Below are 26,518 nucleotides of genomic sequence, written 5' to 3'. Positions count from 1 at the left end.
GGTACGGCGTACAGCCATAGTAAATCCAGTGATAGCTCCCACAGAACAGTAATGAAGTACGCGAAAGAACGACTCGGCCACTGCCAGATCACAGGGCCACCCCATTTTCACTTCACTCCCTCTCCTCTCTTCTCTCATCGTACAAATCAGCATTATTTGCAGACCTTGCTCCTCCTATTCAGTTCCTTCATCTTCGTTTCAACGTGCCAGACAACCTCTCGTAGTCTCCAGCACATAGTCTCTTCTGTATGCCCATCGTCTCTTCCAAGTAGGGTGACACTAAGCCATTTGATATGAGCATTTCGTGGTATTATTCCCCAATAATTTCCGTAGGTACGTGAAAGGGTATCCGAGGAATGTTTCCTAGTAACTACGCTTGAAGTTTGTGAATTTTATATGAAGAGCCTAATTGAGACAGTAGGCATATTATACTGATCGCAACATCGTCTTTGGCGTACCTGAGACAAAGGTAGTAGACAATCAGTCAGGACTAGCGCAACACCTGAAACTTCGGATGAACGAACCAATACAAATTCCTCGTGCTCGTGACTAATCGCATCCATCGCAGCATCGCAAATTGAGAGAGCTATTCGGTGCACATATTGAGCTTCCGCTTCATTAAAAGGACCTGAGGGTTACACTCTGCTTGTATACAATTTGAATAGCCAATTCGAAGTACTAGGTATTTACAGCGGCAAAAAAATAAGAAAATTTTGATTCTCCTCCTTTCTACAATCAAGATGGTATGTTGCGAGTATTGTGACTGGACTTTTTGTTTAGAAATAGAGCAGTATCCTGGAGGAATATTGAAGTTGGCATCAAAGGTGCAAAGTTTTTGGAATACACTAAAAAAAATTAACTCCCTGGGGTTTTAGGCGCACGGAGAAGCTGAAAATAAAATATGACGAAATAATATTTAAGGACGAATTAACAGATATGATGTTTCTTAGGACTGATAAGACCCTTCACCTACTGGAGACCCTAGGATATTGGCTCAGAAACAGAAAATCTGATCAGTCATTTTGGGTACAGCACCAGGTGATTGAAAACCCAGGTCACTTAAGGCTTTCTTCGAAGCATTGACCATCCCCGGAGGACCACAAAGCATAATCTTAGTGTCAGAGGATGAAGCTGGAAGCCTTTCAGACATGACCTTGGCTGTCACATAACCTTGGCCATATTTCCATGCCTTGGGGGCTTGGTCCAGCATGTACCACAGCTTCAAGTTCTTGGGATAGTTCTGTGCGAATGTCTCAAGTTCATTCCGCAGAAGAATGTCTTCTTCTGAACGATTTGCATATATAAGGCTGATTTCCGTGGTATCTGCATCATTTTCGCAAATAGCTCGGATGAGCTGATACATAGGAGTTATCCCAGTACCGCCGGCAATCATACCAATACGCTTGCACAAGCCGTTTGAGTATCTCATAGCTCCTTTCGGGCCACGAAATAGGACCTTGTCGCCAATTTGTAGATTCGTAAGATATTTTCCGGTAAGTTGACCGTCTGGATAACACTTGATCACAAGTTCCAAGACACCCAGATCCGAATTATTTGAAGTAGGTGTGTATGAGCGAGAGACAGATTGGCCTTCGATAGTAGCTTTTATAGCTACATGTTGGCCAATTGGAAGACCAATCACACCTTCTTCTTTTGGGAGTTTGAAGATGTATTTGTATACGTTTGGCGCAAGTTCATCCTTGGCGACAAGTGGGAGCTCTTGGTACTCCTTGGGATCTAGGAACCCCTTCGCCAAGTGTGGATCAGCCTTCGCCATTTTCTTGCTCTTGCGATGTGGCGGATAGCGATGAAACCCTGTCTTGATTTCGGTGAGACTTGACATTTTAATGCCAAAGATGGCACTTATCGCGGCGAAAATCCCACTAGCAGAAATGAAGCCATTGGTATATCCTCCTTGAGCAAGGTGCGGCTTCGAGATGTGAATGGCTTCTGTCCACTTGGGCAGATATTCAGAAAGCCGAGCCTTGATATCCGAGGCTTGGAGATTTCCACGTGAATAGAGGAAGGCTAGTAGAGCAATTCCTGATGCAGAACTGACGGTGAATGCTAAGCTCCCTGCATTCTTGAAGATAGGTTTGGAGCTTTTCGTTGCCGAAGACTGTTCTGGCTCTTGCTGGATCACACGCACCGGTTTAGAGCGTGCAATGGGCTCACGGGCGCCTTTCAAAGTACCGATGAGATAGGTTGCCAGAATTTCATCAGCATCTTCGGAATGTCCAACTTCGTCGTATGCCTCCGTAGCGTCCGTTCCAGCGACGTCACACAGTACATCGGCTCCTCCAGGGTGGTCTCGAACATAATCCGTAATATTGTAAACTGGAGTTAAGTTGTTGAATTAGTATAGGTCTATTAATTGTCTTCTCTTCCCTATTCACCAACCATTTCCGTGAATTGCGACCCAGAGATCGTTCTTTACTTTGTGAGAGGCAATCTCTTGAAGGGTGTATTCCTTATCTGCCATTTGAAAAAGATCGACCTCGAGAGGGTTTGATATTGTCGGTAACTGAGTAAGAAGAGCTCAATGGGAATCAGGTCAGATCAGCTTGAGCTTGGCAAGCGTTTGTTTGAAAACTCGGTGCTGCTGAGCGATGATTTGAAGATATATTATGTTGGGAGGGGTATAGGCTGTATTAATATTGGCCAAGTTGGTTCAGTGTTGTTGGGAGTAGATCGGGCTTTCCAGCAGCCAATTATATATTTCCAAAAGGAAATTCTATGCCTTCAAATAATGCCAGGTGTAAATTATTAGCTCAAAGATTTACCTCGGGAACTAACCATCCGAGAAGATCGAATTTCGATCATCATAATTTCAGTTGACGGTCTCTTTGCACGTAATCTGCCTTGAAGGCAGATTACTTGAGGTATTCATGTCGTTGCAATAGGACTCGGAGTAGGCAGTGGAGCCCTCAGAGTTCCCGAGGAAGCCCTACCTCGGCAAGCCGATATCCACGTACTCGGGATGAATTGTTACTAGCAATTGGTCCAACTCAGGTCACCTAACCAGTATGATTCAAGGGGAGCTACGTGGCTTATGAAAACTGATACTAGTAATATATTTAAATCCTTGATTCCAACTGAGAATGTAGAAAATCATTGCGAATAGTTCAACTTGTTTCAGCCTTCAAGTTTTAAGCTCGCTACCACTAGAAGTATGACTTTACAAAAGTTCCATCTTCTAGGCGATGAGGTCTCGACTGCCAGGCCGATTGAAGTGGATTCAAATTCCAAACTCGATGATCTCAAACATCTCATTGCTGCTCATTTTGCTATTGTCGAGCCGAAAGGTGAGTAGTACCTGAATTCATATATCAAGACATGTATCGTTAGTCAATGGAAAATTGCTAACCGAACTTAAATTTATAGGAATCGAATTCCAATCTCAAGACAGCAGATACTTGCATGAGGTTTTAGAGGTGATCTCTTCAAACGAGCCCGTGGCCATTAGTATTGATGGACATGCCGTTCGCGATCCACCTGGACCGACTGGATTGCCTTATGTCGGAAACTACTTCGAGGTTTTCCCCGATCATCTCGGTAATCACCAGCGATTATTCGAGCAATACGGACCATTGATCAAAACGACCAACATGGGAAGGACAATTTACCACACCAATGACCCGGCTATCTCCGCTATTGTTTTCACCGAGTCGGACTTTTTCACGAAGAAGATCAATGAAGCGCATCCCCTTGCTGCTCTGAAACGGCCTTCTGCTGGTGTTTTTCTGGGAGATACTGATACACCTGAGTGGAGGGTTGCTCATAAATTCCTGCCACCTGCCCTCGGTCCGAAGGCGGTTCGTCATTATGCGCCTACAATGCAGAAAACAGTAGAGGATTCGTATAAAGTCTTCGACGATCTGGATGAAAAGGGCGAATCATGGAATGTGTATCAATATATGTTGAAGCTGGGATCTCAAGCAGTGGGTAAACTCACACTTGGCTTGGACTTTGAGCATTTCAATACGACGGATGCTCCATTGCATGAAATGGTCCATTCAATCGCTGAAAGTCTGAGTCTCAACAAAAAGGTCACTTCGAAAGGTGATTGGTACGGTCGTTTACCTTTCGGTGATCCCCAGCGATTGCGGACTGTGAATTCGCGTATTGAGCAAATGGTGGAGAAGTCAATTGAACAAGCAGTACGGGGTGGTGTTGAAGATCTTCCTCTCCAAGACGCTGCACTAAAAGCCTCGAATATGGTTGGTAAGTTGAACTTTCCTTTCTGCCTTTTTGCTCCTTGACTAACTTATATGTAGATTATGCTATTCGCGCAACTGATAACAAAGGCGAAAAACTACCTAAATCCAGTTTAGTCTGGGCCCTTGTCGTTGCAACCGGTGCTGGATTTACCACAACAAGCTCCCTTCTCTCATGGCTGATATACGGGCTCGTCTCATACCCTGGTATGCAAGAACGGCTTCTGCAGGAGCTGATCGATAACGATTTCGACGAGAATACCGAGATCACAGCTGATGTCACGGACCGTCTTGGTTTCCTGGATAAATACATCAAGGAAACCCAGCGCCGACACAATCCTTCTTTTCAACCGGGTAGAACAGCCAAGGTGGATATGATCCTTCCAGGAGGTTACAAATTACCTAAAGATGCCATCGTGATTCCTGCATTGCATCACATCCACAATAATCCTGCCCTGTGGGATAATCCTGCAAGATTTGATCCCGATAGATGGGATACCGATGCAGTGAAATCCAGACATAAGGCTGCATATATCCCCTTCGCTACTGGACAACGAATGTGTATCGGTTTCAATTTTGCTCTTCAGGAAATCAAGGTTTTCCTTCCAAAGCTCATCTACAGATATAAGTTCTCTCGCGATGGTGACGGACCGATTGAGTACGATCCCATGTTCCAACTAATCAGACCGAATAACCTCTATGTTCGTGCCGAGAAACGGGTTAAATGGCCCCCAAAGACACCTAAATCTACCTGAAATGGCGAGATTGGCGTGTCTGATTCACTCATCTGCTAGCTAGTTCGTGCATCACAGTCATTTTTTATCAAGACAGAGGGGCAGAGATCCAAACGAGCTGCAGCTCAGAATCAATCCCTCTCCCTGTATTTTAATCCAACTACAAGTTCAATTCAAAATCCAAAACAATTCGCTTGATTTCCTTTTTGGGAGTGCCTGCATATTCCTTCGTGATCTGTTATGAGCACTGTGAGTCAGTGGTTTGCTCAAGTCGACTACCTTATAGATAGTAGATACTATGTACCAGTAGTAGACTAGTCTGCACTGTGGAGGTAAAAATAGGGGCTACTACAGTGTCTTATCATCTTCCTGAGCAAGCTTAGTTAGATGAAGCGTTTACTATGAAGGAACAACCCGTCATATCAACTCATTCCAGGCATTATGTTAAAGTTTACACTCAAGTCGTTGGAGTTCAATGGAGAGCAGGCACAAATTTGAACAGATATTTCATAATGGACGTTATAAATGCTAAACAATGAAGGGTACTGCCTACCTCATAAACGCCACATAATATGCGAACAGAGGGGAATGGAATCTACGTGAGAGGGTAGATTGACATGGGTAGAACAAAGATATTATACTGGTATAAGAATCCGATCAACGGCAAACCCATTTCTTATCAGCTTCTTTCTGGCCAACTCGGACCGCAACTTGATCCAGAGTTACTTTCAATGTATCTTTCGAGACCTTGGGGAACCTGGAATGACGGTCAATATATGTTGGACAAATATTGTTTTGTTTCAAACATACCGTTTCTTAAGAATCTCCACTACTCCAATCTTACTGAGATCACTTCCCTCAACGACCTGTTTGAACTCTTCCATGTGCTCGGGCGGGAATGGTCGCTTCGCTTTAGCATTCGAGGGCGGCGGTAGTGCAGCACCAGCCGATGTATTACCGGAGCCGGGGACTCTGAAACCATCCAGAGTATTCGCGCGATTGGCCTGATTATGTGTGGCATTAGCCTTTGCCGAGGCCTGCTCAGCAACACGGGGCTTTTGCCAATAGACCGTAGAGAAGGGATCGATGGGGAGTTTGATGGCATCCGAGATTGTTTCGATTTTGTATTGCTTGAACTCTTCGTCCACGCCATCTGTTGCCCATCTAATACCACTGGAGACTGGTTCAAGATCTCCAACTATGAGGCGTCGTTTGCCTCCAACAAGTGCATCATCTTCGTCATCCAAAAATCCATCCATATCGTCGTCGCCCTCGTCACTACCCTCATCTTCTTCTTCGGAATCAAGGTCTTCACCTTCTTCGGGTTCTTCCCACTCTGCTTCGGAATCGTAGTCATAATTAATCTCCGGTAGGCCGCGGAAATACGGGTTGCGTGATAGTTTGATGGCTGTGGGTTCTGGTACAATACGAGTAAAAGTCCCTTGATACGGGGGCCGAACATCCTCGCCAAATTTGAGAGATTTCATCGTGATATTTCGAAGCTCGTCCTGAGGTCTTCGTTGTTGCTTTTCAGCCTGTGCCAAGGCGTCGCCTTCCAAATTCTGTATGTGCTGCAGAATATCCCGCACGGACTTGACTTGCCGTCCACAGCGTCGGCGATATGGGATCATGTGGAAAATCTCAGATGGTCGGAATGGCAGATGCTGGTGTGTACCATTGGCTGAGCTCATACTTGTATCAATTGTTTCACGGACATGTTTCAATGCTTCAGAATCACGCTCAAATCGATGTGGAGGCGCGATAATTGTATGAGACTGTAAAAAGAAATCGGGGAAGGCCTTTGCGTAGTCAGATTCTGAAGTTTGAGGAGTTCCAGCGCTGGAGTCGCCATTAGCGGTCTTTTTGTTAGGGGATGGAGGAGCCCCAGACGTTGCCGACGAAGGGAGTTGCGGTTTTGCGAAGAAGTTGTTCAATTTCATTTGAGACTGCGCGGTATTAGCTGCGACCTCTTGCGAGTGCATGGGGTATAATGATACTCACCCTTTCCTTTTTCAACTTCTCTTCTTCCTTCTTGCGTTTTTCCTCCTCCCTGGCTGCGTCTTTAGCAGCTTTTTCTTCGTCTTTAACTCTCTTCTTTTCCTCGCGCTGTTTTTTCTCTTCCTCACGTTCAGCCTCGCGCTTTTTCTTTTCTTCCTCACGTTCAGCTTCACGTTTCTTCTTCTCTTCCTCTTTTAGGCGCTTTTCCTCCTCACGCTCGGCATCGCGTTTCTTCTTTTCTTCTGCTCTAAGACGCTTCTCATCCTCTTTCCGCTGCCTTTCCTCGAGACGTTGACGCTCTTTTGCGTCCCTTTCTTCGTCTTTGGCCTTTTGGCTAGCAGGCGAGAGCTTTCGCTTTTTAGATGCAGGTGTTCCATTCGTTTCCGGCTTTGTCGGCATGGTAGCGTTCGATGATTGAGCGGAGGTACTTTCAGTGGTAATAGCAGCGGTACTTCCAGAGCCTGTGCTCTTGGGCGAATGGCTTTTGATAGGGATTTCAACAGCCAGGGATGGGTACTGCAATGACGAGGAACGGGCTACAGGTGTTGAGGTATCCTTTGTGTGCTCAGGAATGGTAGGGTCCTGATTCTCTTGATTCTCAATAGTTTGGTCGGTCAATGGGCGTTTCGGGCCAGCGGTTGGTACATCAGGGTCTTCAACTTCGTGGATCGATCGTTTTCGGGGACTGCTAGATGGCGACACAGGGACAGAGTTGTTGGGAGGGAGAGGAGAGAGACTCATGGTTGCCTTTGTGCGGAGGATGCCGCTGGCTTCAAATCATTCAGTCTGAACACACAAAGAATGCCCCCCCCAAAATAAAACGATGAACACTTAAAAAAGAAGGTAGGGCAAAAAGGCGATACCAAAATGAGCTGAAATAACAGCTTGTACAGAGACAACAAGGAGGGTGGTCGATCGACCAGGAACGTTTAGAGTTGACAAGTTGAAGTGACCCGCGGGGACGCGTGAAAGCGCGTCGCGTGTGTGCTGAGGTAATCCAATAGCGCCTAATTGGGTATAGACTTAGGAGTATAAACTGGAGTATATGTACATAGTAGAGAGCGTATGATTCTCAGAGCAATCTACACAATTGAAGACCCAGTGGGATATAAAGTATTGTATATTGTGTTGCAATTAAAAAAATTGTGCTTAGACTGCAAGCTATAGCACCTAAGGAATACCGAAGAAAACCCGGATTCAATAAGTAGAGGCGAGCCTAGAGCAGCTTTTCTACCCTAGGAACTGACTTGCGCGCGAAGTAATGTCGCGAGGCCACTACTGGAAACTCAATGGGGCCACCAAAAAGCAGCGGACGAAACGAGGGGTATGATGAAGACGATGGCAATTAACGGAAAATTGAGGACCTGCGTGGTCAAATTGAAACAGTAGGGTTTCAAGCAATCAAAATATTATGTGCAGCATTAAGAAAGTAATCAAAAGCCCCCGGGGAGATCATAGAACAGAAATGACACAAAGAATTTGTCGAAAATTTATCGAAGAATAGGCGCTGCGTGAAGGAGGGAGGATATTGGCGAGATAAATCTCAATCACTCAGGTCATCGGGATTTGCGACAAATAACCGAACATTGGTCATGGAGGTTGTCCGCTCGTCCACACTGCCTCGCCGACGCAGCTCATCTGCTTTGCTAGACTTCTGGGCTGCTTGGACGGCCGCACTTGGGGCTTCCATCTCACCCACGACATCTTCTTGTTCACTGCTATTTGTTGTATGTGTCGTGGCCGCATCATCCTTAACTAAAGAGGATACTCTGCTCTTTTCCTCCTCGTGGATTTCTGCCGGCCGGTTTTCAGATACTTCAGGGAGATCGGTCTTCTCGTTCGGAGGAGTGCTATTGCTGCCCATGGTACCCTGAGGTCGTTGGTAGCCACTGGGGTATCGGTTGCTTCCAAGTGAGCTCCGGCCGCTACCGGTTCGGCGGTGCATCATCACACCTTCGGCGCTATGGGAGTCGTCATCGCCATCTCCCACCTCATTGGCACTTAGTCGCAGAGGAACACTCGCGCCCACCAGATTAGAGGGTGAAAAGTCCAGTCCAGCCTTGCCGTGGTGTTTCATCTTGCCGCTCTGTCCTGAACGGCCGCCACCGTGAACCTCAAGATACGCTCTCTTTCTATCTCGTCGAGCCTGTTCTCGCATGCGAGCATCCTCAGGCTGCGCCCGATCACACCATACAGTTGCCTTCTGCCGACGCATCAGTGCTACGTATCCGAGCTGTGAACTGGCCGATCGATTAGAGGCGCTGCGGCGAATGTCTACGTCTCCTTGGATGATCGGGTTGCCGGTTGAGTTTGTTGACGTAGTCGTACTGGAAAGGCGGCGCGACTGCGCAAAAGACGGAGGTGGTGCCATTGTCTGTTGTGGAATAGGGGGCGGTGGGGTATTTTGGTAGTGCTGGGACTGGGAGGCTCCGTATGGAAGAACGTTTGAAGAGGTGGTGCGAGATCGGCTGTGTGTGGTCTGAGGCACGGCTGAGTAAGGTCCAAGATTTCTTGGAGCATCGTAGGCATGATATTGATAATTATTCTGCGCGGTAGGTAGAGGTTTCCGAGAAGGAGGGCCTTGATGGTGAGGGATACGAAATTCGGTCATGGTAGATGGAGGCTGGGCACTACTAGCCATGGACTCCTTATCTTGCAGGCGGGTTGTCGGAGATTAGAGATACTTGCTTGGGGACAGGAGCAAGTGTACTGAGAGATATAGCCAGCAAGAATATTGCCCAGGTGTAGTTGGTCGGGTCAGTTTTCAGGTCACTTTTAGGCAAGAGAAAGTAAAGTCGGCAAGTTCGATGCGCGCGCGGCCGACGGAAAGAGATCTGCTAGTTTCAACGCCCACTGCAGCAGGTTGCAGCCACCGAGACCGTTTAGGGACAGTCTTAGCGGACAGGCTAGGTATTCAAAGTCCGAGTGACTTGGAGAGTGATGTTGACCAATGGAAGGTGAATAATGAGCCAGGAACAATGTCGTTGGCAAAGACGGAAGCGCCGAGTTGGTGTGCTGACAGATAGGGACAGCTGGGGCGTCACCGAGAGGAAATCAGGGTCAATTGAGAGGTATCAGAAAAGACCGTGAACAGCGAGGAATCGTATTGATAAATTATTTTTGAGAAAGACTCGCAAGGTAGTGAGGAGTCAAAGTAAAGAAGATGAACTTGTTGGAAGGATATGAGAAGAGAAGAGAGAGAGGGGACTCTCCTTCACGGAGATTGATGGCCGCGTGACCTGATTGGGCCATTCCAAGATTTACAGTTCTGTTACAGCGGAGCCGGCGGACCCGAGCAGTCAAGCCGTGTACTAAATGCCATTTGATTGTATTGGACAAGTGAAAATTACAACAATACACTCGTATTACTACACTGTGAGACACATTCAGCTGGGACTTGCCCAACTCCACTGCACTAGTCAAGTCACTACATACAGTACTCCGTATACACACTATCTACGGAGGTACTTCTTTTCTCCCCTCTGCACCACTAGAATCCCTACAGTTTGGCTTGGCCACGCACGACACTTTGTGAGAATGCGATGTGCCCATACTCTCGAAACCCCTGATTATGTTCTCGGAGAATCGATGCTCGCTGACGGAAATGTTTGGTGTGGTGATACGCGTCATGGATCTTAACGCTTTCCCATCCGACAAACACCACATAACCCGGCTGGCTCTCCACCGGCTCCACCATCCATCCGCCTCTAACCCCAATACATCCAGGCACTGCTGCCACAATCGTGGTCCAAAGCTCCCAAGTCTTCATCCACCCCGCTTGGTCAGGGGTCAGATAGATGGCCGTGCCTGTTACCGGTGCTCGTTTCCCCTCGTTCGGACTAAACTCTTCCATCATCGCATGGCGTACAACGAGGGATGCAAGATCCACAATCCCTAATGACTGCAGCCTCTCACCGATTTGCTGCCATGCGGAAGACGCGAGGAGAGCGTAATGCTGATGCAGACTTTCGCGAACTGTGACCACGCCACTGGTTATTGCTTTTTTCTTTTTCTTTTTCCTTTTCTTTTTCGAAGAACACGAAGTCAATGGACTTCTAGACCCTTGGGCGCTTCTCACCGATATGCAGGTGGACGAGTCCAGAATCTTCCACGTGTCGCCCCCAATCCATACGCAGGAAGCCGGCGAAATTCTCCAAGATGCCCAATATCTGTGACCATGTCTGCCCTTCTTGCGTGGACGGTTGGTCAATCAGTAAGGTCTCCTGAATCGGCAGGATGATCATCTGCGTGGGGGCTGCTGGGCGGGTCATAATGATAGGAGAAACGGAATAAGGAGTACAAAGTACAGTAAGTTCGAGGTAATGGCTGCTTGTCCAAAGGCAATGGGACGGTCAGAGTTTAGTCGAACTCAAAAAAAAGGGAGAGATAGAAAGCGAGCCGTCTTCCTACGTAGTTTTCGAGTAAAGAAGTCTTGAGGATGCACAATGCATTAGATATTTGTATCTTTATTCTTTTCGAATTTCAACTTCAGGCTGAAGACTACCGAGGACCGATGACCGCGGGTTGATGGAGTTGCGCTAGGATTAACGCGGGGTATACTACCCCTGTTGTTGGAGATCGGCTTGCGCTAGCATCCCCCATTAATATCAGAAATGAAATCGTATAGGAACTACGAACTAAACTAAGAAGCATAGTGATCATGGCGCTTTTCAACCTAGAAAGATTGTTAATATATCAGCCTGAAAACCTTGGGGATCTATAGGTCTTACAAACGGCTCCAACGGCTTATCCACTACCTTACATCCTTGTTAGTCAAGGTCAAATAAATCGAATTCTGCTAATATCCTCTACAGGTGAGAAGCATTTCAAATAACTCTCGTATTACATTACAAGTACTGAATTACATATGTACGTTGTATTCTTTAGCCCTTCCAGAAAATTCGTCTTCTTTCAAGTCTTGGACGAACTCTTTAGTTCACACCGTGAATGTGCAGGAAATGTGGCTAGTGGCCAGCATAACACCCCCACATTCTTTGATCTGGGTCACCTGCCGTTTGCATCATCTCCACGTAAAGAAATTCGAAAGGGAGTCTTATGATTGATGAAAGGCAACGGATTACTGGTCTGTTGAAAGAAGTCATTGGATGAGTACGATTCTCAGAATCGGGAATGCAGGTAGAATGCATCTCATCCCAGTACAACTAGTGAATTTTCGCCTTAAGCTTCGGGTTTGAATTTTACTGACTCGAAAGAAAAACATTGACGTACGAGGTCGGTCTAATTCCGAGAAAAGGAACGAGATGAACCTTTGTGGTACTCCCTGATGGTATTGCAGACTAGCCCTACACTCATTGATCACTGATTATGCGTGCCATAATGACGTACATACAAAGTACACGATGATTCCCCCCCCCTTAAATAGCAAATCGAATATACTACCATTCTTATCTGAATATTTGCCACTGTTTCATGACAAAGGCCTCCTCGTCTATAAGAAGAAATTCAAGCTTGAAACCGGGCAGCTATTGACTTTCTCTTTTACGCTAGCACAGCAGAAAACGTTAGCCTGACATCGTGCTACTACCCCGTTTCGAGAAGCAAACAACTTGAAGCCGAAGAAAGACTTTTTCCGGAGCTTACACTTGGTACTAACTAATCGTGTACATACAGCCGGGCTGAAGGCGAACAGTTTGTTACTACATTGAAGTACTCCGTAGTGTGTTCAAAGACAATCGTGTACCTGCACGCCCACTAGCAACCCTGCATGTTTCTCGAGGCACGTTGACACCTACACGTCTCATTACAGTCAAGTCAAGACAGCTGATTGGTGCAGACAAGACGTGCTAAGAAAATTAACTGAGACATTGATTTAAGGATCATCTGAGCCCCTGTTCATAAGACCGTTTAGGGTTGCATTCGTGGCGGTGCGTTGATAGGGCTGTGTAATTTACATCGGATACCGTACAGTACAGAGTCAACACGTAAATTTGAAGACTGTGCCACGCTGCGCCACAGTTAGCACGTGGTGGAGTAGTATTTAGCAAGTGGTGACGTAGTGATGTCTTAGAAAATTTCAACGTTTCAATGGAATTGGCTGAGATTTTACCCCGAACGGAGAAAAACAATCAAACAATATGAGAAAATTGTACCTGATGACGAATTGATTGTTTGAATGCGGAATCAGGTACTTCTATGCAGTACGCCTGATATGAGGCTGAGGAGTGAAGATCTTTATCAGAGGAGGAATCATGTCTGGTCATAGCATACGAAATAATCGAATCGTATACGAGTTTCACACAAGTTTAAATTTGTATATTGTACTTGATTGTACGAAGTCAGTATAGTCTGTAGTAGTGTAATCCATGTACAGTACAGAGGATGCGAAGCAATCCGAAACCCCAATCCCCACAATTCTGAATCTCGCATCGATCGGAATATGAAAGGATCCGAGCCCTTTTCATCCCGGTTTCACAGCTTCGCCTTGCCATCCACAGAAAACAGCGCGCCGTCTTTCCGAACAAGGAAATCCTTATTGGGCTCCCATCCCATCCAAGCTCGCAATGTCTCCACACCCCCGTCTCCAGGCATGAGACCTCCTCCCGTCCACCCACCTTCATCGGACTTGATGGGGTACGCGGGCGTTTGGCGAAGCGTTACAGCGGGTCGTTGATCGTAACCTGCTTTCTCTAACTCGTCTTGCTCGAAAACTGGTGTGGCGCAGGCATCTGTCCCGTCGAAAACGGTTTCCCATTCCGCCCGAGTCTTTTCCTTGAATCGTTTTGTGAAGATTTCTCGGAGTCTTGCCCAATTACTCCGATCTGACCGGTCCGGCATTGTTTTCGAGTCGAAACCTAACCCCGAAAGAAGAGCTGCGTAGAATTGAGGCTCGAGAGCGCCCACCGCAAAGTATTTACCAGCGTCCTTTGTCTCATATGTATCATAGTACGGACATCCGCTGTCGAGTAGATTTTCTCCTCGTGGTTCGGCCCATGCAGGCGTTTGACGTGCTAGACGCGGGAATGTGGCTAAGTATGCCGAGCCATCGACCATATTAGCCTCAACAACTTGTCCACGACCAGTATGCGAACGTGACATTAAAGCTAGCAGAATTCCCATGAAGCACATTGCACCACCGCCAGCAAAGTCACCCAGAATGTTTCCGGGGGCTAAAGGTCTCTCGCCCTTTCTTCCGAGCATAGACAAAACGCCCGATACAGCGATGTAATTGATATCATGACCGGCCATATCCTTGTATTTACCATCACGACGGAATCCAGTCATGCGTGCCACGACGAGTCGTGGATTATGCTTGAGAAGAACATCTGTTGGTGATAGCCCCAAGCGTTCTAGGACACCGGGACGGAAGGGATCAATCAAGACGTCCGCCCCTGCTAGAAGACGAAGGAGAACATCACGCGATTTTTCATCTCTTAGATCGAGAGTAATGGAGCTCTTGCGACGAGTCAATTGATCTCCACTAACAGCTAAAGGACGGTCGACTCGTAAGACTGATGCGCCATAGTCGGCTAATAGTAACCCGGCAAAGGGCCCTGCAAGGGTTTAGTTCTGGTCATTCAGTAGAATCTTGGATTTGAGGTCGTACCTGGAGCCAGACCAGCTAATTCAACTACGCGAATGCCTTCTAAAGGTGGAGCAGACATGGTTGACAGGTTTAAAGAATTTGTGGTCGTCTTGCAGGTGCATTTAATGAGGTTGATCGACGGTCCGCGGACCTCGGCCTCGGCAATGCGGGGAAGAATACTACTTGTTGTACACGAGCTACAATATATACGAAAAATTTATACATGACTGCTTCTTTATTCCGGCAATTTGACAGGTTAGTCTTTGGTTAAGTAATAAAGATGTACGGAGTACTACGTGGGACATTATAGAAGGATTACACAGGTCCCAATTATCACATGCTACATACCTCCATCAAGGGGACATTTCGATAGAAGATTGCGACTGACAAAAACAATGTAGTATTTCCGGATGATGAAATTGAGAATTTTCAATCTATGTAACCAGGTTTTAAGTCAAGGTTCCTGGATAGTGAAGTGCAATATCATAAAAAAGGTTTGCTATCGATCTAGCCAATTGGAGTGTAAATCACTTCACCCTCCTCTATCAAAGCTGCTAGAAGAAAGATGAAGATCTAATATAGAAGTGAATTATAAAGAATCATAAACATATAAATGTACCTGGCCATTCAATCAGTACGATCAGCTGAATTGAATGTCCAATTTACTCAAGATCCAGAACTCTAGATCAGAATGCAAAGAGAAAGCACGGCGGCAATAGAAATGCCAAAGAGGTTCATCAGGCCGTATTGGGAACCGGCTGCGTTGAATGTAGGCCATACACCTCCCGCATTGCCGGTTGGTGCGGTGTTCTGGACTGTGGAAGTTGTCGAGGCGTGAACCTTGAAAGTTGGTGTTTGGGTAGGCGAGTGAATAGCGCCAACGCCGTGGGCCCAGGATGATGAGGGCTTGTGGCTGGGCACCACTACTTGGTTGTTGCCTGCAGTAGGCTGAGAGGATTGGCCAGGGACGGTCTCGTTGGCTTGTCCAGATGGAGCACTGGGAGTCTCAACGGCACCAGGTGTCTCAACAGCGCCTGGAGTCTCAACGGCACCTGGAGTCTCAACGGCACCTGGAGTCTCAACGGCACCTGGAGTCTCAACGGCACCTGGAGTCTCAACGGAACCAGGGGTCTTGTTGGCGGTTGCAGTAGAGACTGCAGGTGTATAGGGCACAGTCTTAGTGATCAGTGCGCCAGTGACACCGCAGTGCTTGCAGAAAGTGACGGTGGTAGTCCATGTCTTGGTAACGACATCGACAGCGGATGTCTCCAAAGCTGGCGCACTTGTCTTGACGGGATTTGGCAGAGTCAAGGTGACGGTAGTAGGTGTCGGTGCGCAGTTATCACAGACCTTGACAGTAGTGGTCCAACCTTCGGGGATCAAGGGTGTAGTTGAAGCAGGTCCAGAAGGAGAGTTTGTCACTCCTGCAGTTGCAGTGGCCTCTGGGCAGATAGTTGTAGTGATCGTGGTAGTGATCGTGGTGAAACCAGTTGGGCAAATGTCAGTGTAAGATGTAACAATGATGGTAGTGATTGTTGGGGCCTTGGTGGTGGTGGCAATAGAAGTGACGGATGGTGAAGCAGTGACAACTGGGGCGCTTCCAGAATTGCTACCAGTGCCAGTAGGCTGGACACCCGTGGAAGACTCTGTTCCAGTGACGCTCGATCCTCCAGTAGAGAGAGTGCTAGTTGCAGATTCGCCGCTATTGCTAGTTGACTGGGAAACAGTGGAAGACTCGGTTCCTGCAGAGCTGGGCTTTCCAGTGGAGGCAGATCCTCCATTGGACGAGTTGTCTGAAGTTCCGGTAGAAGAAGCAGCAGAGTCCGTTGCAGTCGCCGACGAGGAGCCGGTTGTGATAGGTCGTCTGCTTGAGCTGGCGTGTGTGCCAGTAGCGGTTGGGGAGCTGGAAACGGGAGTACGAGTAATCGGTGTACGGGACGGTGAGCGAGAAGCCGAGGAGCTAGAGACAACAGTGTGTGTGCTTGAAGACTCTGTGGTAGAGGACTCTGTGGTTCCAGCTGTGGGGGATGAAGTTGATGAAATGCTTGTGGAAACAACAGGAGTAGAAGTCTTGACTGTTTCAGAAGTAGTATGAGTCGGCTTCACCGGGGTCGAGGAGCTAGAGTGACTAGCAGAGGAACTGGAGTGGATAGCAGGGCTTGAAGAAGTGGAAGACTGGGTGGTCGTTCCAGATCCACTCGACGATGGGACACCACTGGGGGTCACGGTAGGCTTAATAGAAGAGCTTCCAGAAGCCACAGGGGCACTGGAAGAGCTGACGTGACTTGAACCCGAGCTTGTGGATGAGACCGACGAAGAAGCAACGGTAGAGTGAGCAGAGCTGCTTGGCGATGATGAAGCGGCTGCACTGGAAGAGCTGGACTTGGTTGCGGATGAGCTTGACTGGCTTGAAATTGTCTGGGAGCTTGAAGTGCTAGTTTGAACCGCCGAGCTGGAAGGTGTGGACGAAGTAGGCTTCGGAGTTGGCGTCACGAAGATGGTCGAAGTTTGGGGCGGCGATGGGTCACATTTATGAAGGATATGCTTCATGTGCTGGGCGAAGTTATGGCCATCAATAACATTGTTATCAGATGCAGTAGCCTCCCACAGCATGATACCACCGAAAAGATCAGGGTACAAATTCATGTAGATCTCCACAAGTGGGTAAACCTCTGCTGGAGTCAGGTAAAAACCATCCCCAGCAGCACTTTCAGAAGCGGGCAAGCCAACAAAGAGCTTTGCGTTGGGATTAGCACTGTGCTCAATCACTTTGGTCCATTGTGCGAAGTTGAAGAGGCCAGTTCCCTCCACGAAGTCCATCGCCGAGCAACCTGCAGTGTTGTACCATTGGACCCAGATAAAGTCAAACTCTGAGTTGGCAATTGCATCGCTAAGCTGGGCATCGGGAAGCTGACACTGAGGCGCACCAGAGATATAAAAGGTCTCGTCCGGGAAATTGGCAAAGTGGCTACGAAGGCGTCGAATCATTGTAGCGTAGCCTGCAAGTCTGTTAGATATGTGTTTTCTTTTATCCATGATCAACGGGATGCTTTACCATAGCCACCGTTGTGCTCAATATCAAAATCGAATCCATCAACTTGGTTATCATGGAAGGGACGGGGGAAGCTGGAGTTCTGTCCAGGAGGACCGAATGAATACCAAAGGAAATCGGCGAACCACTCTGCAACTTCGTCGGAGGGGATCGTTTGATAGGCGGTTTCACCACCGAGGGAGAGCATCACTGTCTTTCCAAGCTCTTTGCAGACGGGAATATCATCCCAGATCTGGTGGCAGCCACTCAGAAGCTCAGTGTTTTCGTAGACATTGCCATCACACTGGTTTCCGAAGTTGGATCCAGGCCATTCTCCCACAGCCTCGGGGAAGACGTTGATGAATCCAATATTAATAATATCCACAGAAGTCTCCTGGCAGAAATGGCTCAGACGAGGCTGGTTGGCACCTTGGCCCTATAATCACTGTGAGTAAAAGCTGAAATGGTGAACTATCGGAGAAACAAATTGCTCACATAGTAAACGGCGACATTAGTTTTAGAATCAACATTCAAGGCAACAGAGTTAGGAATGAGCGTTGACAGCACCGCTGTAGCGGCGAAAGTCTTTAGGAAACCCATATTCAAAATCAATAATGAGTGGCAGCAAAAATCGAATTCGAATGATTCGACTGGCTATCTTAAAAGAATGGCAGGGAAATATTCCCAGGTTGGATGAAAGAAGGGACGCGAACGAGAGTCCGCTTGAGAAGTTTGTCACTGCAAACTAAAGAGTGAAGATTTATCAACCTAGATATAGGAGAGATTCAGGAGAAAAGGACGGAGCCTTGCATTAAAAAGCCACCGAAATTATACAGTGTACCTGCATGGTGGCATTTACATCTCTTGGGTGAGAAGAAGCCACTAATTACTAGGCTACGGAGCACAGCTCGGCAAATGAGCGTCCAAGACTCAACGATGTTCCTGAGAGATCCTTGATTTTTCACCGTCGAAGCTTTTAGTCCCAAATGATCCAGCAGGAATTTGAGGCCACTCCACATCGCTAACGAATCGTTGCCAGAACCGACCTTTGGACCAACCAGGTCGGATCCGACAACAGAGGCGTTCACCTCGTAGGAAGTCCCCAGCCTTGTTGATGGTTCATATATTCATCAGAGAACTCAATGGCAATGTATTCAATCTTTCTCAAGAATTGATCATCCTACTATGTAAGATTTCCCTGGAAAGACGTTACTGGCAGGCTTTTGGAAAGGTTGTACGAGGAGGGGTCGGAAATGAGTATGCGCCCTTGGCATCATAAGAGCCGCATAACAGAGGCTCAAGCACTACAAAAGAGGACTAGTCTAGGGTCTAGACATATCACTGGGGCAGATTGGTAACGGACCAGTTCCGTGAGTCCCAAAGGGTCCCAATGTCCGGTCAAGGGCGCCATCGCATGCTAGTGGTAGTATGGATCAGGAATACAAGTGCGAACCTGCATTTGCGTTTGTATTTGCATTGGGAAGAGTCTCAAAAGAGTAAAGAACAAACAATTCGATATACTTCCGGGATGACACACCACAACGGCAGAGTTTCCACATATTTATCTTGATCACATTGAAACATATTGGAATCTGACTTGAGGTAATCAGTCGGCCTGGATTGCCACGCTCAAGAACTCTCATTTCGTTCCTGGATGCCCGATAAGCTAGCGTTGCTTAGCGAGAGGCTAGTGGGGAAAGATGCCTCCTTAGCGCAATCACAGTGGGCAATCATGTATGTCGGAAGCCAACCGGATCAGCACGTTTGTTTGCCATCTCGGTTAGAATCTAACTAATAAGGTGTGCTCATCTTACCAGAACAGGTCTGAGGGTCTCAAATGTTACCTCGCGGCGAAATGTCGGGATGAAGCATTATCCCGGCATCGCCACATGATGCATCATCTTAGCAACCTATGTATACATAGTATGTACCATGCAAGCGGATGCCCATGGAGCTTCTGTATTCATGGCAGTATCTTTTACTGATACGTCACAGTGCATTTTTCAATCGGAAAGAATTTTCGATAGAATGATTCCATGCCTCATCGAACTGTACTGTAAATGCAGCACTTTCGGCCCCCACGTTAATCTTGCGGATAGGGCTCATGGCACTTCAAATTTACTCCATCACGCACCAAATCTTAGCCCAAACGATGAGTGGAACTACTTATTTAGTTACCAGTCCCTGCTTCACTGCGTTGCATGCATCTCGCACGATACGATAAATAGTATTTCTGTAGCCACGGGCACCGGTCAATAGCGCCATCTAGTAGTCCTTGGCAGTCCCACTTCAACAGCCTCTATCATCATTATCTCCCCCGAAACCGGTCACTAGACAATGGGGCTGAAAATTTAATTTTGAATAAACATGAACGGAAAAGAGAAATTGCTTGGTCTACTTTGGTTAGGCAATTAGTTCATTGTCCATGTACATAGTAGACCCTGGAAATTAATTAAGGTACTTAGAGAGCATTGCAAAACAGTACCCTTGGAGACCTTGTGATAGTGAGGCTCTTCTATTTTGATTGAGTAACAGTCGGGGCTAGAGTACCTTATGAGTGTTTAGTCTTGGGGTTTTTAAAATCCGATCTTGGTTTGCTGTCCGGATTACTAGTGTCTGCATTACGCAAATGTTTTCATGGAATCGGGCGTCGCATATCAATATAGTACAACAATACTAAAGTGCACAGAGTCTCACGTCAAGCCCAGACTGAGATTCACAGCATACTGGCATAGACTGAATGTCACAAAAAGGTATTATCGATTGATAACTCCGATCCAAACCTTGAAACAGCCTCAAAGACTAACCTTAATAATAGCGGTAGACTTTTCTAAGCATTTCTTAAACTCAAAAGTCATTTGGTTACTTCAAGTTGTGTGCCGCGCGACCGCTATGTCTAATAATCATTCTGAATAGTAGTTATATTGCCATAAATGTACTATGTAGGGGCTATTGTAGTCACTAGGAGAAGAATTCAGTATGGTACGCAACGAGTCATAGCCTATCAACATCGTCAGGCCCCGGACGATTGGAAATCACCTAGTGGTAGCATTTCGACCGCTCACTACTCTCAAGATGTACTTCTCTAGAGTCCAGCTGATGGAGACTAATTGACCTATTGCTTGTGAAGCTATGATATCTCCGTAGTACGGAATCCACAGTCAGTCCCCGAAGAGTATTGCTGATGTGACGAGGTGTAATGAACAAGCACTGAATGTACTTGTTTCAAATATCAATCCGGCGCCCTCATTCTAAGCTAGAAATCAAGCCAATCATTATATTTAGTTAGGTCTTTATATTTGTGTCGTCTCAACTTAGTAGTAAGTTTTTCTTCGAATTAGCAACTAATGCTGACGAGATGACATCTGCAGATAACCATGTCGATTGGGCAATCGAACACCATATTCTCTTATAGAAAGAATTTGTAGGATCAAACCAACATTGGAACCAGATCTGAAAAGACAATATATTGAGTTTAGTTTAGCTCAAATATTCCAAGATTCAATCACTTTCCAACGTGATTTTCTCTCCGCTCAAATACCCCCACGTCCGGGGGGGACCCCACCGCGTGTCAAACAGCCACTGTGGAGTCACTGACTGCCCCGGAAATTTTCAGTGTGCGGTGCCAAGTAATCTCTATCTGTCAAATATCTTCCACTACATACCCGCTATTATGGATGACAAAGTCCAGACCTTCACAACGGGACCACCCATCTATCGACCGCCGAAGGGTCGGATGGTGCTCGGGGAGGGTCCTATCTATCGAGCCAATGACTCTACTCTGCACTGGTTCGATTGCTTGTCTTCGCCATGCGAGCTTTATATCCTTCCAGTTGATCCAGAATCTGGCCATCCTACAGGCGAGAATGCTCGGATCATTGCGCTCGCCGACAGTCTCAGTGTTGCAGCATTTCGTCGAAATAAACCCGGCAGCTATATCGCGGCCTATTACCAAGGTGTCTGTTTTCTAGACGAGGCAAGTGGAACATTCGAGGTTGTCCGTGAGATCATTCCCACGGCCGAGAGAGATATTCGCCGATTCAATGACGGTGGGGTTGATGCTGCTGGTCGATTTTGGTTGGCAGAAATAGATGTTAAGGCTACGACTTTCGACCTGGAAAATTGGCCTGAAAGCTATGGAGAGCCCAGAGGAAGGTTGTGGAGATATGACCCAGATGGAAGTCTGCATCTTATGATTCCTGGTGGAATACTCTGCGGCAATGGTGTGAAATGGAGCCCTGATAACAAGACAAGTGAGTGGTCCTTTCACATTCAATATCTGCGATTAGAGCCCGTGCTAAAAGACCAGTGTACTTGAATGATTCGATGGGCATGAAGATTATGGCCCTTGACTTTGATCTTGAATCTGGAAATGTTTCAAATCAGCGCATTCTCGTTGATTTCCGAGCTACCGGTGCAGAGCCAGATGGGCTAGTTACAGAGTCAGTCGTTCTCTTATTCAGCTTCACCATCCCCAGATAATTCCAAGGTTGGATCCGGAATGCTTACTTGATTTGGATTTAGTAACGATGGTAACTTATGGGTCGCTGTGTATTCTACGGGCAAAGTCATGGTTTTCAATCCTGATGGTCAAAAGCTCAGGGAGGTTGGACTCCCAGCTAAATACTTAACGTGTCCAACTTGGGGCGGCAAAAACCATGATATTTTGTATTTAACAACTGCAAGGGACCGTACGCAAGACCCAGACCCTAACGATGATGGTGGACACATGTACATGTTCAAACCGTGCCAGGCACAAGGGCAGGCGAAGTATGAATTCGGGGGCTAATCTAGCCGAACCCATGTCACGTCCCAGGTGCTATTGCCTGCCCAGGTGTCTAAATCTACTTGAAATGAGATCACAATGTAATGCTTTCTCCCTGTGTCCTGACTTTTAACGGGAAATCTAAAGTCTTAAAACGCTACTTCGCTTCAAGATCTGTTACAATTCATGACCTTAAGTTGAAGGTCCTAGCCATCATGACAATGACAAAGCCAATATTGGCGTTGTATAGGGAGTCGTTTTGCCGTTGACATGGAGGTCACCAGAACCAAACTGTGGTTATCTGGTCACGAGTTTCTAATCTCTCAGAAGGCTCAGATCTCTTTCCAAGGTTTCAGACTGGAATGGAATAAATCGAATACCTCATGGACCTTGCTCGTGTCAGGCAAATATGCTGAAGTATAACCGTTCGGGTGAGACGAAAATCCGCCAATTTTCACCAAGAGTGGTGTTGACAGACAGAATTCACATTCCCAATCACTGACAGCGGACGAGACTCACTCTGTGCGATACGAAAACTTGAAGTATGATGAGTCTTGGAACTCCTGGATGCTCGTTCAGCAAGGACTGGTTGAAGGGAACCCCTTCACATCACGTGCGGGCTGTAGACGGGCGATTCGTCGTAAATAGTTTTGAAAAATTGGTCACCGGATTCAAGTTCTCAGTTTCGAACTCTTTATCGATTTCATGACCTAGTAATTCTTGCATTTTCTTTATTGGTTGTGGTTCTTAGTAGTTGTTGTCACGCTGTCAGTATGGGAAAGGATTAGGGTTAACAACATCGTCATCGAGGGGTGTTCGCCCTAGAAAACCAATTTCCAACTTCAACCCTCAACAAACTCGACAAACAAATCATCCTAGACAGCCCCTGAAGAACCGCCCTGTCCAATTCTCCGACTGGAAACACTGGATTCCTCAAATTCTCCGAGTCTTCCATTCTCAAGGCGCGAAACAAGCTGACGTCGAGTAAAAGGTTACCCACAGGGATGGCCACCAGTATACTCGACGGCCTCCTCCCTGCCTGTACCTTGACCTCCCACTCTGACAAACATTCCAGCAGATCATCAGTTTTGATCACCTTCGGGAAATGAATAGCCTTCGCGCAGGCTTTGGTCGCGGCTGGGATTCTTCCCAAGCCCGACCCCTCGGCTGGCACATTCCACCCCTCCACACTTTGGCGCGTCGACGCGCTCCTAGACCTGCACTGCTTAATTTGATTCCCTTTTTTAGTCCGTGATCGTTCCTCGTGCCTCGACACGTCTTTCTTTTCTACCATTGATGATTTCCTAAAAGGGCAGAACTTGGGTTAGGCGGTTCTTTAGTGAATCTTCTTTTATCCTCAGTCGGACCCTCTTAACTAAATCTCACCGCGATATCAAAGCGACGCTGCAGTGCAGCTCGCTCTCAAAGAACATCATTATGGCAACCGGTTTCTCTGCAACGCCGCGCAAGGAAGGCACTTGGACTAAACTTGTCATTTTCGTCTCGCTATTTTTTCTCATTCTCGAATCGGTGCTCCAACTAGTATTGGTGCTTTTCCTCTATGGAAAACACCAGGTAGATTCGAAAATGACGTTGAGTCTAGTCCTCGCGATGGTCTCGGTGAGTTGCTTATTTATTTTCAGTGTCTGTTCTATTACTGATGTCTTCTAGTCTTTCATGACTATTCCCTTGATCTCTCTTCAGAGCCTGGTCGCCTGGCAGTATAACAAAATCGGCGGATTTGGTCAGCAGAAGACAGTCCTGCACAATATTTGCTCTTATGTCTACCGGTTAGATCTCATGCTCTGGCTAGCTACTTCAGTTTCCGGACTGGTAGTTGCTGCCCAGCAGGTGTACTGTCTGCCAGAGGGAACTGACGCCACTTTCTGGCGGGTGGGAGTAAGCTGTGCATTCCATCGCTCCACAGTTATCGTCTCAGTCGTGGCTCTGTGAGTTATATCAGATCGTTTCCTACTCTTTACCGAAGTTTGAATTTATATTCTAATCATTTCCTCGCAGGGTGACTCTCTGTACTATGTATTGCGCAAGGGAATTATGCGATCGGCCCTACGATGTGTCAATATTAGGTATATACAAACGCCAACGATCACTGCGCGACGGCAGTATTCTATCAGGACACAGCTGGGATAGTGACGAAACTCTGAAGAATGAGATCCTCAATCTCTGTCGCCAGCATGATGGGAAATCAGGAGAGGAGCCATGGTATATCGACCCAATCGCCAATAAAGTCAACTGCCATCCCAGTATTCGACATCCTGCTCCAGTTCGACTACGACCACAACTTCGCGTCAATACCGATCCCGGCTCTACGTACGGAGAAATTACCTCAGGGACCACAGTGTCGCCCGATGATACATACCCGCGATTATCCCCAAGTGGTCAAACCGTTGCTAGTGACTTCTATCCCATTTCACGGACATCTACCGTCGTGACGGCTCATACAGCTTCTGAATCCAAGAACTTGCTTGCCGATTTCTTTACGCCTAAGGTGCCACCAATCCCCAAGCAATATACTGCATATCACAAACGTGGGAAATCCTCACTGTCTTCTCTCAAGCGATTTTTCCCCAAGTCATTTCCACTCTCCTTGCCATTATCTTCAGACCCTCAAATTCGCGCCCTGGCCGATCCCAATGCTGCATCGGATGTAGAGAAGCAGGTTGTCACGCCTTCTACATCACAAGAACAGCCGCAATTCAAAGGCCCCGAAGCTAAGACAACTGATGCCATTACTATGACCGAATATTCGACCTCTACAACATCTGAAATATTAACTAAACCCGCCGATAAACCTGCAAGCAACAAGCCCGACGGCCACAACCGAACCATGACGATGAACTCTGCAGATGCACCTGAAGTAGTCGTCGCACCAGAGCCAGCCAAAGTACGACGATCTCAAACCGAATGCCTCAACACAGCGACACGCTCGATTCATCATCCCCATCACCCAAACCACACTCCCGGTCCGACGTCGTCGCCAGCACCAGTTCCTGTCCCCGCAAATTCTCGCAGATATTCCACATCCTGCAGACAAAATGCCTCGATGTCACCGCTACCCATCATACCCTCCTCACGAAGCAACTCAAGGCAAACTATGCAACCCGCTGTGGCCCAGTTACCCGCCCCAGTGCGAAGTAGCTCATATTCATTTGAGCAATCGCATATGCCACGCCACACTCAAAGCCAATATCACCCACAATATTATCCACCACAGCCAATTCCCACCCGCTGGGCAAGCCAACACGTCTTCGATCCAAGCCGAGTCATTCCTGCTCCCCGTCGCAATGATGTCGAGATCATTTACCCAAGCACTCGCCGACCTCGCAGCAGTACTCACGGTGGAGCAAGTGGTCCTCTCAGCTGCATTTTAGAGGCATCGGACCCACGCACTTCTATGGACGAACCTCATCTAAATTCTCCCCGAACCTCACGGAACGTCCTTGATCACAATACTTATCGCGGTGCGAATCGTACAAGTATGAACTTCTACTAAGAACTCCCTTGATGTACCATGTTGTCTGCCGGTCAGACTTTGTTTCTTTTTTATCTAAATTCAGTGTGGCTTGACTTGAATGTTATACAGTTGTACCGTTGGAATCATCTGGAACAGGAAGCGTGGAAGCGTTATTCGTTTGATTGTCATTGAACTTCAAATTTTGTTTCGATACCAAGCTTGTGGGATTTAATTGCGATCTCTTTCGTTCTTGTCGTCAAAAACTCGAAATATTCAAATACTTTTGGTAGTGATAGTTTAGTGATATGAATACAATTGAATACAGTACGTCCCGAAACTGGCGCAACGGTCTTTCCGCGTAAGCAAATTACATAGTAGTTTCGAGCACGTATTAGCTTATAGATTCAATACATGTGATACCTCTATGCCCCTCGCCCGGAGCAGCACGTTTGACAATCAATTATCAGTGTTTCAACCAAAGATGGCTCCAAACCTAGCCTCATGCAAACATGAGCTTATCTATGACATGATCCACAGTAGCGAACTATCTATAACTGAGATGGCACGGGCCGCTGGCTGCAACAAAAGAACCATTTCAAGAATCTCTTCCAATATAAGAGTGTTTGGCAGCGTCAAAGTACCGCTAATTAAAGATGGACAACCCCGCAGTATCACTCCAGTCATGCTCGAGGCTTTGTGCGATCATCTGAGTCTCTCCAATCTTCCGTTTTCGACGACGGTTTTCAGCTATATCA

At 47.0% G+C, this 26,518-nt stretch overlaps 9 protein-coding genes across 9 annotated transcripts; 3 read left to right on the top strand and 6 right to left on the bottom strand.

The window, feature by feature from the left end:
* Positions 1-994: 994 nt before the first annotated feature.
* N7469_002741 (uncharacterized protein) lies at positions 995-2,482 on the bottom strand (the record flags this gene model as incomplete). Its single annotated transcript, XM_056641661.1, has 2 exons — positions 995-2,337; positions 2,401-2,482. 2 exons carry the CDS (start codon positions 2,480-2,482, stop codon positions 995-997), a joined length of 1,425 nt encoding a protein of 474 aa, XP_056504155.1.
* A 690-nt stretch (positions 2,483-3,172) lies between these two features.
* N7469_002740 (cytochrome P450) lies at positions 3,173-4,972 on the top strand (the record flags this gene model as incomplete). The annotated part of the gene is made up of 3 exons (XM_056641660.1): positions 3,173-3,305; positions 3,385-4,224; positions 4,278-4,972. 3 exons carry the CDS (start codon positions 3,173-3,175, stop codon positions 4,970-4,972), a joined length of 1,668 nt encoding a protein of 555 aa, XP_056504154.1.
* A 636-nt stretch (positions 4,973-5,608) lies between these two features.
* On the bottom strand, positions 5,609-7,690 carry N7469_002739 (putative chromatin assembly factor 1 subunit A; the record flags this gene model as incomplete). Its single annotated transcript, XM_056641659.1, has 3 exons — positions 5,609-5,708; positions 5,762-6,897; positions 6,953-7,690. The coding sequence occupies 3 exons, from the start codon at positions 7,688-7,690 to the stop codon at positions 5,609-5,611; spliced, it is 1,974 nt and encodes a 657-aa protein (XP_056504153.1).
* Positions 7,691-8,492: 802 nt separating this feature from the next.
* N7469_002738 (uncharacterized protein) lies at positions 8,493-9,560 on the bottom strand (the record flags this gene model as incomplete). The annotated part of the gene is made up of 1 exon (XM_056641658.1): positions 8,493-9,560. The coding sequence occupies one exon, from the start codon at positions 9,558-9,560 to the stop codon at positions 8,493-8,495; it is 1,068 nt and encodes a 355-aa protein (XP_056504152.1).
* An 888-nt stretch (positions 9,561-10,448) lies between these two features.
* Positions 10,449-11,220, bottom strand: N7469_002737 (uncharacterized protein; the record flags this gene model as incomplete). The annotated part of the gene is made up of 2 exons (XM_056641657.1): positions 10,449-10,924; positions 11,028-11,220. 2 exons carry the CDS (start codon positions 11,218-11,220, stop codon positions 10,449-10,451), a joined length of 669 nt encoding a protein of 222 aa, XP_056504151.1.
* Positions 11,221-13,378: 2,158 nt separating this feature from the next.
* Positions 13,379-14,571, bottom strand: N7469_002736 (CaiB/BaiF CoA transferase family protein; the record flags this gene model as incomplete). Its single annotated transcript, XM_056641656.1, has 2 exons — positions 13,379-14,460; positions 14,514-14,571. 2 exons carry the CDS (start codon positions 14,569-14,571, stop codon positions 13,379-13,381), a joined length of 1,140 nt encoding a protein of 379 aa, XP_056504150.1.
* A 602-nt stretch (positions 14,572-15,173) lies between these two features.
* On the bottom strand, positions 15,174-18,123 carry chiA1 (class III chitinase ChiA1; the record flags this gene model as incomplete). Its single annotated transcript, XM_056641655.1, has 3 exons — positions 15,174-17,491; positions 17,548-17,959; positions 18,019-18,123. 3 exons carry the CDS (start codon positions 18,121-18,123, stop codon positions 15,174-15,176), a joined length of 2,835 nt encoding a protein of 944 aa, XP_056504149.1.
* A 3,073-nt stretch (positions 18,124-21,196) lies between these two features.
* On the top strand, positions 21,197-22,312 carry N7469_002734 (SMP-30/gluconolactonase/LRE family protein; the record flags this gene model as incomplete). Its single annotated transcript, XM_056641654.1, has 3 exons — positions 21,197-21,776; positions 21,833-21,965; positions 22,048-22,312. The coding sequence occupies 3 exons, from the start codon at positions 21,197-21,199 to the stop codon at positions 22,310-22,312; spliced, it is 978 nt and encodes a 325-aa protein (XP_056504148.1).
* A 1,338-nt stretch (positions 22,313-23,650) lies between these two features.
* On the top strand, positions 23,651-25,802 carry N7469_002733 (uncharacterized protein; the record flags this gene model as incomplete). The annotated part of the gene is made up of 3 exons (XM_056641653.1): positions 23,651-23,908; positions 23,960-24,237; positions 24,308-25,802. Coding segments are annotated over 3 exons (2,031 nt in total), but the record flags the coding sequence as incomplete, so codon positions are not given.
* Between the last annotated feature and the right edge of the window lie 716 nt (positions 25,803-26,518).

Source organism: Penicillium citrinum, assembly GCF_028827155.1.
Source record: "Penicillium citrinum strain IBT 23319 chromosome Unknown utg000002l:1.0-3833315.0:1.0-3834789.0, whole genome shotgun sequence".
Classification (NCBI taxonomy): Eukaryota; Fungi; Ascomycota; class Eurotiomycetes; order Eurotiales; family Aspergillaceae; genus Penicillium; species Penicillium citrinum.
This window is presented reverse-complemented; position numbering and strand designations above follow the sequence as displayed.